The sequence below is a fragment of the Enhydra lutris genome, unplaced genomic scaffold, assembly GCF_002288905.1.
Source record: "Enhydra lutris kenyoni isolate GAN:26980312 unplaced genomic scaffold, ASM228890v2 scaffoldscaffold13, whole genome shotgun sequence".
Taxonomy (NCBI): domain Eukaryota; kingdom Metazoa; phylum Chordata; class Mammalia; order Carnivora; family Mustelidae; genus Enhydra; species Enhydra lutris.
Window position 1 is genome coordinate 40,453,673 of NW_019154097.1, and position 16,246 is coordinate 40,469,918.

The 16,246-nt window shown below is 36.6% G+C and overlaps 1 protein-coding gene across 1 annotated transcript in view; it reads right to left on the reverse strand.

Moving 5' to 3' along the window:
- Positions 1-16,246, reverse strand: part of LOC111145999 (septin-14-like) — a 116,872-nt gene that overhangs the window by 26,059 nt on the left and 74,567 nt on the right. The window contains 2 exon segments of the mRNA XM_022501363.1: positions 1-29; positions 1,586-1,682. The exon segment at positions 1-29 is cut by the window's left edge and continues 9 nt beyond it. Coding sequence (XP_022357071.1) covers positions 1-29; positions 1,586-1,682 — 126 coding nt within the window.

A 16,246-nucleotide genomic window follows, 5' to 3' on the forward strand; every position in this document is an offset into this window, starting at 1 on the left:
GACAAAATCACAGTGATTTTCATTTTCCACTAGGCAGAAAAATAAGAAAACAACACCACCCATTACCAATCCTTCACACCCAATAAGTATTCCTGAGTGAACATATGCATGAAAAGCACATTTAAAATAACAGCTAAGAGATTTTTATAATTAATAGATATAATTCTTTGTAACTGTAACTATGATTATATGGTATATATCTAGACAAAATCACAGTGATTTTCATTTTCCACTAGGCAGAAAAATAAGAAAACAACACCACCCATTACCAATCCTTCACACCCAATAAGTATTCCTGAGTGAACATATGCATGAAAAGCACATTTAAAATAACAGCTAAGAGATTTTTATAATTAATAGATATAATTCTTTGTAACTGTAACTATGATTATATGGTATATATCTATTATAGGCAGAGTTTATTTTTGGATAAGGACATTTGCTTTATATTTATTAGCCAATGAATAAATAAGGAACTGAATTAATGTTCATATTAGTGTACAGTGTAGTTTTTTGTTAATTAATTATGGTGTAGTTAATTAGTGTACAGTGTAGTTTTTTGTTAATGATTGTTAGCATTTTACAAACTGCCCCCAAGGTATTTCACAGAGCCCTAACAAAGACTGTTATTTAATTTCACTAAAGTAAATAATTTCATTAATGTAAATCCTGTTACCATGAGGGCATTAAAAATTATGCATGATTTAGTTCTCAAATAGTATTTATATCCCATATTCATGAAACCAAATTAGCAATATTTAAAATCAATCAACAAATTTACATGGCTCTCTCCTGTGTTTGTCATATCCAGACTACTGAGCATTATATATATTTTATTGTGCATGATATTGCAACCAAATTTAATATTCATTAAGATATATTGTTTTTAAGTATGTTTCATATATTTAATTTTTAAGATACCAATTAATAAAACAATATTTTGGAAACTTAGTACAAGTGGAGATAATCTAATCCCCAATAATTTGTATTACAACTATATAAACCAGAGAATAAATGACTGCCTGTTATACTATTTCAAGCATCACAATGTTAGATAGCTAATAAATATTTAAGCATAATGTTTCCAAAGGTAAATTACCTTTCTTTACTTTAAAAATAGTTTACCATCCTTTTTGTCTAGTAACCTCTCAAAAATGCTTTATAAATTAAGCAGTAATTAATTTATGCAACAGGTTTTAAACACTGTTATTTATGTTTCAATGTTGTTCAAAGTTCTTTTGTTCATGTCACTTTCCAACATTCTGAATGTAATTCTGTATGCATAGAGAGATAGCATGCATATGTCAGATTGGGGTAAATGAGGAGGTTCTAACAAACATCTGTGAATATTTTTCTAAAGTACCACTTAGGAAACTCCTATGAGAATGAATTATAGTCAAAGTAAGAATTCACTTAAATGGAAAAGAATTTGTGCTCTTCATGAGTAACCCTTCATTTATTCTTTAGCAACAACTACCAATATTGACTCAAGTTATAATATTTTAAGACTATGAGAACACACACACACTCACACACACACACACACACTTTCCAGAGCAAACCTGCTCACTTTCATCACATTTACCTTGTAAAACTCCCCAAGGGTACTGACGGCCTCTGACCATTCTTTTTCCAACTTTAACTTCATCCATACTCCCTACTACAGCAAAAGGTAGTTGTCCCTAAAAGTAAGAACAATTTCAGTTATGTTCCCTTATAACAATATGGCCTACTCTGTTATTTTTTCCTGTTATGGAAATCAGTAGAGACAAGAATATCATAGTAAGTTTATTCAAACAAGGCATTACCCAGTCTTGGATTTTAAGACTTGGTAGTAAATATGTGCAAATTAATTTTTGCAAGCATTATCATCCAGCCATGCACACAACTGAGTAGAGCCTAAAGTATCTACTGAGTAGACCCTAAAGCAAGGGATTCTGCTGTGGGGAATACAAATAAATATTTTTACTAGACACAATTTTTTCCACATTATCCTTACCATGAAACACAAATATGTGGAGGAAATAATATGTAAACAACTTTTAAGTCCAGTATACAAGTTAAAATGGAAAGTATTAAGAAAAAACTATAATAATTAGTTAATGGATATACAGAGTATATTAATAAATATACTATATATGTCTAGTGAATTCTAAATAAAATTAAAAGGTCACTCTGGGGAGTGAGAGTCAGAGGGATCTGAAAATTAATGTGAAACCAAAGGGAGATTGGGGGAGATGATAAGCAAAGTAAGAAGAATAACCATAGGTAAAATAAGGTTTTTAGCCATATGTAAAGATGGCAGAAATATGCAAGATAAATTCATGATCTGTCAGAATTACATAGATTGCCTTAATAGAAGGGTTGATATACAAGAAATGTCAAATATAAAAATCATTAAACATCATGTTGAGTATTAAATAATTAACAGTATTTACTTTATTAATCAATTTTGGTTTAAAAAAAGTATTCCCTATGAATTCCTAGAGGTAAAATTAGAAAGGTCAAAATCTTTAAGACAAAATCTAAAGAAAATATAACACAGAAGAATAAATAAAAATTTTGTGAACATTGGGGTAGAGATGGCCCTTCTTTTCACTACATCTGTATCTTTGAGGTAAATACCCAGCAGTGCAATTGCAGGGTCATAGGGAAGCTCTATTTTTAACTTCTTAAGGAATCTCCACACTGTTTTCCAAAGTGGCTACAGCAACTTGCATTCCCACCAACAGTGTAAGAGGGTTCCCCTTTCTCCACATCCCCTCCAACACGTTATTTACTGTCTTGATTTTTGCCATTCTAACTGGTGTAAGGTGATATCTCAATGTGGTTTTGAGTTGAATCTCCATGACGGCTAATGATGATGAACATTTTTCGCGTGTCTGATAGTCACTTGTATATGTTCTTTTTGAAATGTCTGTTCATGTCTTCTACCCATTTTTTGACGTGATTATATGTTTTGTGTGTGTTGAGTTTGAGGAGTTCTTTATAGATCTTTGATATCAGCCTTTTGTCTGTAGTGTCATTTATGAATATCTTCTTCCATTCCGTGGGTTGCCTCTTTGTTTTTTGGACTATTTCCTTTGCTGTGCAGAAGATTTGATCTTGATGAAGTCCCAAAAGTTCATTTTTGCTTTTGTTTCCTTTGTCATTGGAGACATGTCTTGAAAGAAGTTACTGTGGCTGATGTCAAAGAGGTTACCGCCTATGTTCTCCTCTAGGATTTTGATAGATTCCTGCCTCACATTGAGGTCTTTTATCCATTTTGAGTTTATCTTTGTGCATGGTATAAGAGAAAGAAATAGATAAGTCAAAATAAACAGATAATCACATCCAAAAATGGGCAGAAGACATGAACAGACACTTCTCCAAAGAAGGCATACAAATGGCTAACAAACCCATGAAAAAATGTTCACCATCATTAGCCATTAGGGAGATTCAAATCAAAACCACATTGAGATAGCACCTTACACCAGTTAGAATGACCAAAATTAAGACAGTAAACAAGTGTTGGAGAGGATGTGGAGAAGGGGGAACCCTCATATACTGTTTGTGGGAATGCAAGTTGGTGCAGCCACTTTGGAAAACAGTGTGGAGATTTCTTAAGAAATTAAAAATAGAACTACCTTATGACCTGAAATTGCACTGCTAGGTATTTACCCCAGATGTAGTGAAAAGAAGGGCCATCTCTACCCCCACTGTTCATAGAAGCAATGGCCACAGTTGCCAAACTATGGAAAGAGATGCCCTTCAACAAACGAATGGATAAAGAAGATATGGTCCATATATACAATGGAATATTATGCCTCCATCAGAAAGGATGAATACCCAACTTTTGTATCAACATGGATGGGACTGGAGATTATGCTGAGTGAAATAAGTCAAGCAGAGAGAGTCAATTATCATATGGTTTCACTTACTTGTTGAGCATAAGGAATAACATGGAGGACATTGGGAGGAGAGAAGTGAGTTGGGGGAAATCAGAGGGGAAGAAGAACCATGAGAGACTGTGGACCACAAACCATGAGAAACAAACTGAGGGTTTTGGAGGGGGGCGGTTAGGTGAGCCCATAGTGGGTATTAAGGAGGGCACATATTGCATGCATTACTGGACGTGGTGCGTAAACAATGAATCTTGAAACAGTGAAAAAATAAAATAAAATAAAATATAAAAAGATACTGTAGACTTTTTAAATAGTTTTACTCTTTTTTAAGTTTTTATTCAAATTTCAGTTAGTTAACAAGTAGTGTAATATTAGTTTCAGGTGTACAACATAGTGATTCAACACTTCCATACAACACTCAGTGTTCTTCACAATGCACTCCCTAATCCCCATCACCTATTTAACCCATTCCCACAACCCATCTCTCCTCTGATAACTATCAGTTTATCAACAGTTAAGAGTCTGTTCCTTGTTTTCTCTCTCTCTTTCTTTCTCTATCTTTTCCTTTGCTCATTTGTCTAACCCTAAGAAACAAGACAAATGAGCAAAGGAAAAAAATTCCACATATGAGTGAAATCATATGGTATTTGTCTTTTTCTGACTAACTTATTTCCCTTGGCATTATACTCTCTAGCTCTATCCATGTCATTGCAAATAGCAAGATTTCATTCTTCTTATGGCTGAATAATATTCCACTGTACATATGAACCACATCTTCTTTATCCATTCATCTATTGCTGGACACATGGGCTGCTTCCATAATTTGGCTATTGTAAATAATGCTGCTATAAACATAGAGGTGCATGTATCCCTTTGAATTAGTGGTGTGTGTGTTTTTTTTTTTAATTTGGAGGGTAAATACCAAATAGTGCAACTACTGGATCATAGGGTAGCTCTATTTTTAACTTTCTGAGGAATTTACATACTGTTTTTCCTGTTTTGCTTCTTATACTCTAGTTTTCTTTATTTCCATTTACATTTTAATGTTTTTTCATACCTCCACTTTTATTTTTTTTTATTTCTTTTCAGCGTAACAGTATTCATTGTTTTTGCACCACACCCAGTGCTCCATGCAATACATGCCCTCCCTAATACCCACCACCTGGTTCCCCCAACCTCTCACCCCCCGCCCCTTCAAAACCCTCAGATTGTTTTTCAGAGTCCATAGTCTCTCATGGTTCACCTCCCCTTCCAATTTCCCTCAACTCCCTTCTCCTCTCCATCTCCCCTTGTCCTCCATGCTATTTGTTATGCTCCACAAATAAGTGAAACCATATGATAATCCATTTTTAATCTGCCTGTGTCTTTAGGTCTGAAGTGAATCTCTTGTAGAAAACATATGGGTCTTGCTTTTTTATATGTTCAGTAATTCTTTGTCTTTGGATTAAAGTATTTAAAACATTTACCTTTAGCGTTATTAATGATAAATAGATACTTATTGCCAGTTATTAATTGTTTTATCATTGTTTTTATAGTTCTTCTCTGTTCCTTCATCCATCTCTTGCATTCTTCCTTTGTGGTTAAATGTTTTTCTCTAGTGTTATTCTTCTATTTTTTTTTCTTTTTAATATCTACTTTAGATTTTTGGTTTTTTTCTATTAGTTTTATATATAATATCATGTGTATAGTAGCTTATATTAAGTTGATGATCACTTAAGTTTGAACCCATCTTAAAATAACTAAATTTCTATTCCCCCTCCCCACATTTTAAATATATTATGTCATTTTTTACATTATTTTATCTTATAAATTCTTGACTTCATATTTGTGGATAAGATGATATGGGTTTTTGTTTGTTTTGTTTTGTTTTGTTTTGTTTAAATTCAAGTTAGTTAACATATAGTGTATTATTAGTTTCAGGGGGAGAATTCAGTGATTCATCAGTTGCATATAACACTCAATGCTCATTACATCAAGTGTCCTCCTTAATGCCCAACACCCAATTACCGCATCACCCAATCACTTCCCCTCCAGCAACTCTCAATTCATTCCATAGAGTTAAGACTCACATCTGTCATTTCCTGGCTTGTTAATTTTATCCATTCTGAGCAGTGTGAGGTGGTATCTTATTGTGGTTTTGATTTATATTTCCCTGATGCCGTGTGATGTTCAGCATTTTTTCATATGCCTGTTGGACATTTGTATATCTTCTTTGGAGAAATGTCTGCTCATATCTTCTGCCCATTTAATGGCTGGATTATTTGTTTTTTGGCTGTTGAGTTTTATAAGTTCTTTATAGTTTTTGGATACTAAGCCTTTATCTGATATGTCATTTGCAAATATCTCCTCCAATTACATAGGTTGCTTTTTAGTTTTGTTGATTCTTTACTTTGCTGTGTAAAAGCTTTTTATCCTGATGAAGTCCCAAAAGTTTATTTTTGCTCATGTTTCCTTTGCCTTTGGAGACATGACTAGGAAGAAGTTCCTGGGGCCAGGGTGAAAGAGGTTGCTACTTGTGTTCTCCTCCATGATTTGATGGATTCCTGTGTCACACTTAGGTCTTTCATCCATTTTGAATTATTAAAAAGTATTTATTTATTCATTTAATTTGTTTATTTATTTTACACAAAAAGAGAGAGAGAGCACAGGCAGGGGGAGTAGGAGAGAGAGAAACAGACTCCCCACCAAGCCAGGAGCTTGAGCAGGGCTCAATCCCAGGAATCTGGGATTACAACCTGAGCCAAAGGCAGATGCTCAACTGACTGAGCCACCCAGATGCTCCTGAATTTATTTTTGTGTATGGTGTAAGAAAATTGTCCAGTTTCATTCTCTTACATGGTACTTGTCTGATTTCTCCAACACCATCTGTTGAAAGATTATCTTTTTTCCATTGGATATTCTTTCCTGTTTTGTCAAAGGTTAGTTGACCATAGTGTTGAGAGTCCATTTATGGGTTCTCTATTCTGTTCCACTGATCTATATGTCTGTTTATGTGTCAGTACCATCCTGTCTTGATGATTAGTTTTTTAATATAGCTTGAAGTCTGGAAATGTGATGTTTCCAGCTTTGCATTTCTTTTTCACCATTATTTGGAATATTTGGGGTCTTTTGTAGTTCCATACAAATTTTAGAATTGTTTGTTCCAAGCATGCTATGACTTTTAAGTACAGAAGAAAGAATTGAAATTTAAGTCTCACTACAAGGTTGATCTCTTCAAATATGATTTGAGGAGAAGTTAAGATGACAGAAGAGTAGGGGGAACATAAATTTCCCTCATCCCTTGGACACAGCTAGATAATTATCAAAACAATCTGAGCACCCAATAAATCAACCTGAAGGCTGAAAGAACAAAAATGCAAGTCTACAAGTAGAAAGGCAAACACCTTCTGGAAGGTAGGAGGTGCAGAGAATGGATTTGGGGGAGATAAGACCTTCGAGGGCTGAGGATAGGAGGGAGCCCTGCTTACCAAGACTCCACATGGTATTATAAGCAACGGAGCATAAAATCTGAAGTTTTGTAAGTCAGCCACCACCAGTCATGACTGGCTTAAAGGCACTTTAATGGGGAAGGAGGGCAGGGACTGGGAAATGGACAGCATGGTCTGAAAATGCCCTGTGTCACAAGAAGAATGGGTGGTGCCAACATGCTACACCGTTTCTAGGCATAGGAGGAGGGAATCCAGCTGAGGGTAGTGATACCAGATCCCAGTTCTCTTCTTCTTGGCACAAGCTCTAAATTGCTGTGCAGTAACATGACCACTTTCTTGGGATGGGCCAGAAGATGGCTAAAGAGCTATGAGACCCTGATCCAGAGGACTAGCTTGGGTCTTCACCCTAGAAGTCCCTAAAATCTTAATTTTGAAACCCAGCCACACACCTGAGATAAACAACACAGACACAGGCAGGGTGAAGGCATGGATCTGAAGAAAGGCAGGTTCAAGAGGGGGTGATTGTTTGCACTTCTGTGAAGGCTTCCTGAAGAGTGGTGGATGTAAACTCTCAGCTCCAGGGCTAGAGAGCATGGTTCTACAATTTTCACCCACCCATCAGTGCTAAAATTCTTAAGGGAGCAAACCTCAATCTAACAGAAGCTGGAGCAGCATACACCAAGCCCACCCTCTGCACCTTGCAAGTATATCTCCACTTAGGCAAGCCCACCTGAGAATCAGCACGAGGCCCCTCCCCCATAAGACAAGCAGAAACAACTCATACACAAGTGTACTGATCATAGAGGACTACAAAGCCTCATCTCTAGAGGAAATAGAATCTACTTTCCTTCTTATTTCTCTTTTAATTATTTTTTATTCCCTTTTTAATTGTTTATTATTTTTAACAATATATAAAATATATAAACACATTTATATATTTTATAATATATATTTTATATATAATATATATTATATATTTTATATATTTTAAAAATATATTTATATATAAAAGAAAGATTATATATATATATAATCTTTTATTTTCTTGGGGTTTTTTTTGAGATCTAGCTTCTTCTTCTCTTTGGGGGGGAATCTAGCTTTTTTTTTTTTAAGGGTTTCAAACATTGTCTGACTTTATTTTCTTTCTTTTTTTAATTTTTTAAATTTATTTTCAACTTAACAGTATTCATTGTTTTTGCACCACACCCAGTGCTCCATGCAATCTGTGCCCTCTCCGATACCCACTACCTGGTTCCCCCAACCTCCCACCCCCCGCCCTTTCAAAACCCTCAGATTGTTTTTCAGAGTCCATAGTCTCTCATGGTTCAGCTCCCCTTCCAATTTCCCTCAACTCCCTTCTCCTCTCTAACTCCCCTTGTCCTCCATGCTATTTGTTATGCTCCACAAATACGTGAAACCATATGATAATTGACTCTCTCTGCTTGACTTATTTCACTCAGCAGAATCTAGCTTTTTTTAACAAACAGACCAAAACACAACCAGGATCTAGTTTGTTTTTTTTTTTTTTTTTTTTTTTTTTTGAAAAATGGAAAATATGATAAGGCAGAGGAATTCATACCAAAAGAAAGAACAGGAAGTAGAACAAGTGGCCAGGGATTTAATCAATACAGATATAAAAAAGATGTCTGGATGAGAATTTAAAAACAACAATTATAAGGATTTTAGTTGGCCTTGAAAAAAAATCAGAAGAAACTAAAGAATCTCTTAATGTAGAGATTTAAATTAATGTAATGTACATTAAATTTAATGTAAGTGAATTAAAATCTATTAAGACCAAAATTAAAATACTAAAACGGAGATGCAAACCCAAATGCAGGTCATAAAACTGAGGATAGATGAGTAGAGGAATAATTCAGCTATATAGAAGATAAAATTATAAAATAATAAAGCTGAAAACAAGAGGGAAAGAAAGGTAATGGATCATGAAGGTAGGCTTAGGGAAATCAGAGACTTATTAAACTGTATTAACATTTGTTTCATAGGAGTCCCAGAAAATGAAGAGAGAGAAAAGAGGGCAGATGGTTTATTTGAACAAATTATAGATAAAAACTTCCCTAATATGGGGAAGAATGCAGACATCAAAATCCAAGAAGCACAGAGAACTCCCATTAATTCAACATCACCAATGCATATCATAGTCAAATTCACAAAATACACAGACAAGGAAAGATTCTTGAAAGCAGCAAGGGGGGGGAAAGGCCTTACTCTACAAGAGAAGGAAGATCAGGTTTACTGCAGATTTGTTCACAGAAACTTGGCAGGCCAGAAGAAAGGATATACTCAACATACTGAATGGGAAAAATAGAGAACAAGGAATTCTTTATCCAGCAGTACTGTCATTCAGAATGAGGGAGAGATGAAGAGTTTTTCAGACAAACAAAAACTAAAGGAGTTCATGACCACTAAACCAGGCCTGCAAGAAATTTTAAGGGAGACTCCTTGAGTGGAGAAAAAAGACCAAAAGCAACAGACTAGAAAAGACCACAGAACATGATGAAAAACACAAACTTTACAAGTAGCACCATGACAATAAATTCAAATCTTTCAATAATCACTCAGAATGTAAATGTGAACAAAATGTGCCAATCAAAAGACATAGGATGTCAGAATGGATTTTTTAAAAACAAGATCCATATATACGTTGCCTACAAGAGATTCATTTTAGACCTAAAGATACCTGCATATCGAAAAATGTGGGGATGGAGGCCAGCCATATTTGTATATGACAAATTAGATTTTCAAACAGAGACTATAAGAAGAGATGAATGAGGGCTTTATATCATAATTAAGGGGTCTATCCATCAAGATGATTTTGCAATAGTGAATATTTATGCCCCCAACTTGGGAGCACCCAAATGTATACATCAGTTAATAACAGATGTAAAGAGACTCATTGATAATAACACAATAACAGTAGAGGACTTTAAAACTCCACTTACAGTAATGGACAAATTATCTAGGCAGATGATCAACAAGGGAACAGGAACTTTGAGTGACACACTGGACCAGATGGACTTAACAGATATATTCAGAACACTTCATCCTAAAGCAGCAGAATACATATTCTTCTTGAGTTCACATGGAATTTTCTACAGAATACATCATATACTAGGTCACAAATCAGCCCTCAACAAGTACAAAAAGATTGAGATCATATCATGCATATTTCAAGACCAAAATAATATAAAACTGGAAGTCAACCACAAGAAAAAATGTGAAAAAATCTCAAATACATGGAGGTTAAAAAACATCCTACCAAAGAATAAATGGGTTGGGCACCTGGGTGGTTCAGTGGGTTATGTGTCTGACTTCAGCTCAGGTCATGATCTCAGGGTCCTGGGATCAAGCCACACATTGAGCTCCCCATCAGCAGAGAGTCTGTGTGACCCTGTTCCCCTGCCCCAGCCCTCACTTGTGCTCTCTCCCACTGTCTCTCTCTCTCTCTCTCTCTCTCCCTCTCAAGTAAAGAAATGAAATATTTTTAAATGAATGGTTTAACCAAAAATTAAAGAAGAATTTTTTAAAAACATGGAAACAAATGACAATGAAACCACAAGAGCTGCAGATCTTTAGGATGCAGCAAAGGGAGTCCTAAGAGGGATGTTCATTGCAGTGCAGACCTAACTGGAAAAGCAAAAGTCTCAAACACAAACGTAAACTTAAACCTAAAGGAGCTAGAAATGGAACAGGAAATAAAGTCTAAAACCAGCAGAAGAAGGAAAATAAGATTACAGCAGAAATACATGATATAGAAACACACAAACAAAAGAGTAGAATGGAATTTAAAACCTAAGAGCTGGTTTTTCAAAATAATTAACAAAATTGATAAATACCTAGTCAGATATTCAAAAAGAAAGGTAAAGGACGCAAATAGATAAAATCACGAATGAAAGAGGAGACATCACAACCAACACCACAGAAATACAAATAATTATAAAAGAATGCTATGAAAAATTATCTGCCAACAAATTAGGCAATCTGGAAGACATGGATAAATCCCTAGAAACATAGAAACTACCAAAACTAAAGCAAAAAGAAACAGAAAATCTGAACACACCCATAACCAGGAAAGAAACTGAAGCAGTAATCAAAAATTTCTCAACAAACACAAGTACAGTGCTAAATGGTTTCCCAAGGAAATGCTACCAAGCATTTAAAGAATTAATATATATTATTCTGAAACTGCTTTACAAAACTAGAAATGTCAGGAAAACTTACAAACTCATTCTACAAGGCCAGCATTACCTTGATCCCCAAACAAAGACCCCACTAAAAGAGAGGTTTACAGATGAATATCTCTGATAAACATGGATGCGAAAATTCTCATCAAGATACTAGCTAATAGGATCCAACAGTACAATAAAAGGATTATTCACCATGACCGCATGGGATTTATTCCTGGGCTGCAGGGGTGGTTCAACATCCACAGATCAATCAATGTGATACACCACATTAATAAAAGAAAGGATAAGAACCATATGATCTTCTCAAAAGATGCATAAAAAGCATTTGGCAAAATACAGCATCCTTTCCTGATAAAAACACTCCATAAAGTAAGTACACAGGGAACATACTTTGACATCATAATGGCCATATGTGAAAGACCCACAGCTAATATCATCTTCAATTGGGAAAAAATGATAGCCTTTCCCCCCTATAGTTAGGACCAAGACAAGAATGTCCACTCTACCAATTACCATTTAACTCAATACTGGAAGTCTTAGCCTCAGCCATCAGACAACAAAAAGTGAAAGGCATCTAAATTGGCAAGAAAGAAGTCAAATTTTTACAATTTGCAGATGATGTGATAGCCTATCTGGAAAAAAAAAATTCCACCAAAATATTGCTGAATCACACAGGAATTCAGCAAAATCGCAGGATAGGAAATCAAAGTGCAGAAATCAGTTCCTTTTTTTTATTTAAATTCAATTCACATAAACAATAGCACAGAGAACCATAGGGTAAGGGAGGGAAATCTGAAGGGGGAGAAATCAGAGAGGGAGATGAACCACGAGAGATTATGGACCCTGGAAAACAAACCAAGGATTTCAGAGATATGGGTGGAGGGGGTTACAGGGTGATGAGTATTAAGGAGGGCACAGGTTATGATGAGCACTGGGTGTTATACATAACTGATTAATCTGTTGAACACTACATCAGAAACTGATGTGTACTATACAGTGGCTAACTGAACATAATAAAAAAAATCAATTAATTCAACTAATAAATTATTGAATACTACATCTGAAACTAATGATGTACTCTATGTTAGCTAATTGAATTTAAATTTTAAAAATAAATTCAATTAACAAATATTTTATTGGTTTCAAAGTAGAGTTCAGTGATTCATCAGTTGTGTATAACACCCGGTCCTCATTACATCAGGTGCCTTTCTTAATGCCCATCACCCAGTTACTCCATCCCCTCCCACTTTCTCCCCTCCAGCAACCTTCAGTTTCTTATCTTTGATTAAGTCTCTTAGGGTTTGTCTCCCTCTCTGATTTCATCTGGTTTTATTTTTTCTTCTATTCCCCTATGATCTTCTGTTTTGTTTCTTAAATTCCACATATCAGTGAGATCATATGATAATTGTCTTTCTCTGACTGACTTATTTTGCTTAGCATAATACCAGCATCCCTGTCCTATTTCTGACCTTAAAGGAAAAACCCTCAGTTTTTCCCTGTTGAGGATATTTGCTGGGGTTTTTTTGTATATGGCTTTTATGATATTGAAGTATGTTCCCTCTATCCTTACACTGTGGAGAGTTTTAATAAAGAAAGAATGGTTATTTTGCCAAATTCTTTTTATACATAAATTGAGAGGACTGGTTCTTGTCCTTTCTTTTATTACTATAGTGTATCACATTGATTATTTTGTGGATGTTGAACCACCCCTGCAGCTCAGGAATAAATCACACTTGGTCATGATGAATAATCCTTTTAATGTACTGTTGGATCCTATTAGCTAGTATCTTGATGAGAATTTTTGCACCCATGTTCATCAAGGATATTGGTCTGTAATTCTCCTTTTTATTGGGGTCTTTGTCTGGTTTTGGAGTCAAGATAATGCTGGCCTCATAGAATGAGTTTGTAAGTTTTCCTGACATTTCTATTTTGTGAAGCAGTTTCAGAGGAATAGTATTAATTCTTCTGTAAATTTTTGGTAGAATTTGCCTGGGAAGACATTTGACCCTGGATTCTTGTTTTTTGGGAAATTTTTCATTGTTTCTTACATTTCTTTGCTGGTTTTGGGTGTGTTCAGGTTTTCTATTTCTTCCTAGTTCAGTTTTGGTAGTTTATAAATTTCTAGGAATTTATCCATATCTTCAAGATTGCCTAATTTATCAGCATATAGTTGCTCATAATGCTTTTATAATTACTTACATTTTTGGGGTGTTGGTTGTGATTTCTCCTCTTTCATTCATGATTTTATTTGTTTGGGTCCCCTCTCTTCTTTTTTTGAAAAGTCTGGCCAGTAGTTTATTGATCTTATTAATTCTTTCAAAGAATGAACCCTTACCTTCGTTGATCTGTTCTACTCTTCATTTGGTTTCTGTTTCACTAATTTCTGTTCTACTGTTTATTAATTCTCTTCTGCTGATTTAGGCTTTATCTGCCATTCTTTCTCCAGCCTCTTAGTTGTAAGGTTAGGTTGTGTATTTGAGACCTTGCTTATTTCTTGAGAAAGGCTTGTATTGCTATTTTATTCTCTCTTAGGACAGCCTTTACTGCCACCCAAAGGTTCTTTTTGTTGTTGTTGTTGTTGTTGTTGTTGTTGTTGTTGTTGTTGTTTGATTGGTTTTTTTGTTTGTTTGTTTTTTGCAGCTGGACCCTTGGCACCAGAAGATAACACCCCCTGGGGCTCGCCCCCCCCCCCAACATGCCTCACCAAGACAGTGAAAAAACATTAAGAGTAGTGGTATTTCACTGGTGGTGCACAAGGCCAATGGAACACACCCTGACCTCTCACAGGGACAAAGGGACACTGGGGCATCCCATTTATCTTCCAAAGATTTTGACATTGGAATGTTTCATGGCATCATTTATTTCCCTAATTCTGTTTTTGTAGCTTCTATGCTGTTCGTTCCAGGCTTCCTCCTGATCCTTTCTCTCTATCTGTTTGTCCTCCAGATCACTAATTCTATCTTCTGTCTCAGTTACCCTAGCTTTTAGAGAATTTAGATTAGATTGGAACTCATTGAGAACATTGTGAACATCATCCCTAGTGGCTTTCACTTCTTCCCTAATCAATTCCATTTTGTAATCAAAGGCTTTCTCCAACCTAGCTATTGCCTGGATAATTGTTAGGCTGAATTCCCTTTCCAACATACTGTCTATGTCCATATCCAATAGCTCTGATGCAGAAGGCCCAGTCTCTGAATTATTCTTCTGTTGGGCATTCCTCCTCCTAGTCATTTTGGTGAGAGATGGTTGAACGAATGTGCAGCTGAATGTATCGACCATGGTGCAGGCAAGGTGCACCCGGGAATGCTTCTGAGCAATCAAGAGTCCCCACCAAAAGGAAAGAAAAAAGAAAGAGAGAGAGAGAGAGGGAGAGACAAGATGGCAGGGAAGTAGGAGGCGCCATTTCAACCTGTACCCTAAAGTGAGCTGATTACCTACCAAAGAACTCCGATCACCCACAAAATCAGCCTGAGATCAGAATTATACGTGTCTGGATCTCTACAGGGGCAGAAGATGCCAGTGGACAGGTAAAGTGGAGTGGGAACGTCGGACTGATATCGGAAGATAAACAAAACGGGGAGGGAGCCCCCAGAGGTAACGGACTGGAAAGTAATACCCCAATATGAGAGTGCCCTGTGTCTGGGGACCAGCATTAATTTGGAGTCTGGTTGAAAGCACTCAAAAAGAGCAAAGGATCATGGGGGGAAATTGTGGGAATCGGGGCGGCTAGGGACAGGGGCTTAAGTCCCCGGATCCAGGACAGCCTCCCCTGGCACTAAGCCAGAGAGAGTGCAGCGGAGAAACCAGGTCTTGGGCCCTGAGCCGCCAGCTCACCTGAGAACGCTTGGGGTCCGTCTCCTGTGAGGGGCTGGGAGCCTCACCAGATGGCAGAATGCCACGCTGTCCTAACAGAGCCTGAGATGCGAGCGCCCCACACCCTCCCCTGAGAGAGGTGCATGCAAGCCTGGCACTCTTAGATCCAGAAAGACCAGGCACTCCCAGCCCGGGCCAGCAGGAAAATCTCAGTGTGGGATTGCTGCTTGGAACCTCTCTGGCGGTCTGGAGCTGCCCAGACAGCCACTGCTGCCCTGGTTTTGGGTACAAGCAGAAGATCCTGAATCCCCAGGGACCGCGACTCAGAACCTGCTCTGCCAGCAGCCAAGGGGGAATTTATATGGGCTCTGCAGCACCCACAGGGGAGCAGACTGGGGCTTCTCTCTGAGAGGGAGGTCAGGGTGCAGTTTGCTTTCCTCTAAACCTACAAAAAACATCAAAAGCTGTCACAGCAAGAGAAAAGAAGTGAACAAACATAAAAACCTCCAGAGAACAAAAGCCTGAAAAAACCGGTTTCCTCAGAGCCCACCCCCTTGAGGGGGGCGAGAGGACTTAACTCAGAGAACATCATTGACTGAAAACCCACGTGGCAGGCCCCTCCCCCAGAAAACCAACCAGGAAAGAAAAAAAAAAAAAAGACTACAAGAGAACAACCACCACTACTTCATAGATACAACTTTTATTTTTATCTCGTTCCCACTATTCTGGTTCATTTTTTTTATATAGATAATTTTTAACCTACTTACCATCACAGTGAGATGTCCAGTACATCAAATTCCATAATAACCTTCTAACCTGGACTTTTTGATACATACACCTGTGCTTTTCTTTTGCTTTTCTATTTTTTTAATTTTTTTTTAAATTTTAGTTTAATTTAGTCTAGTTTATTCCTTTT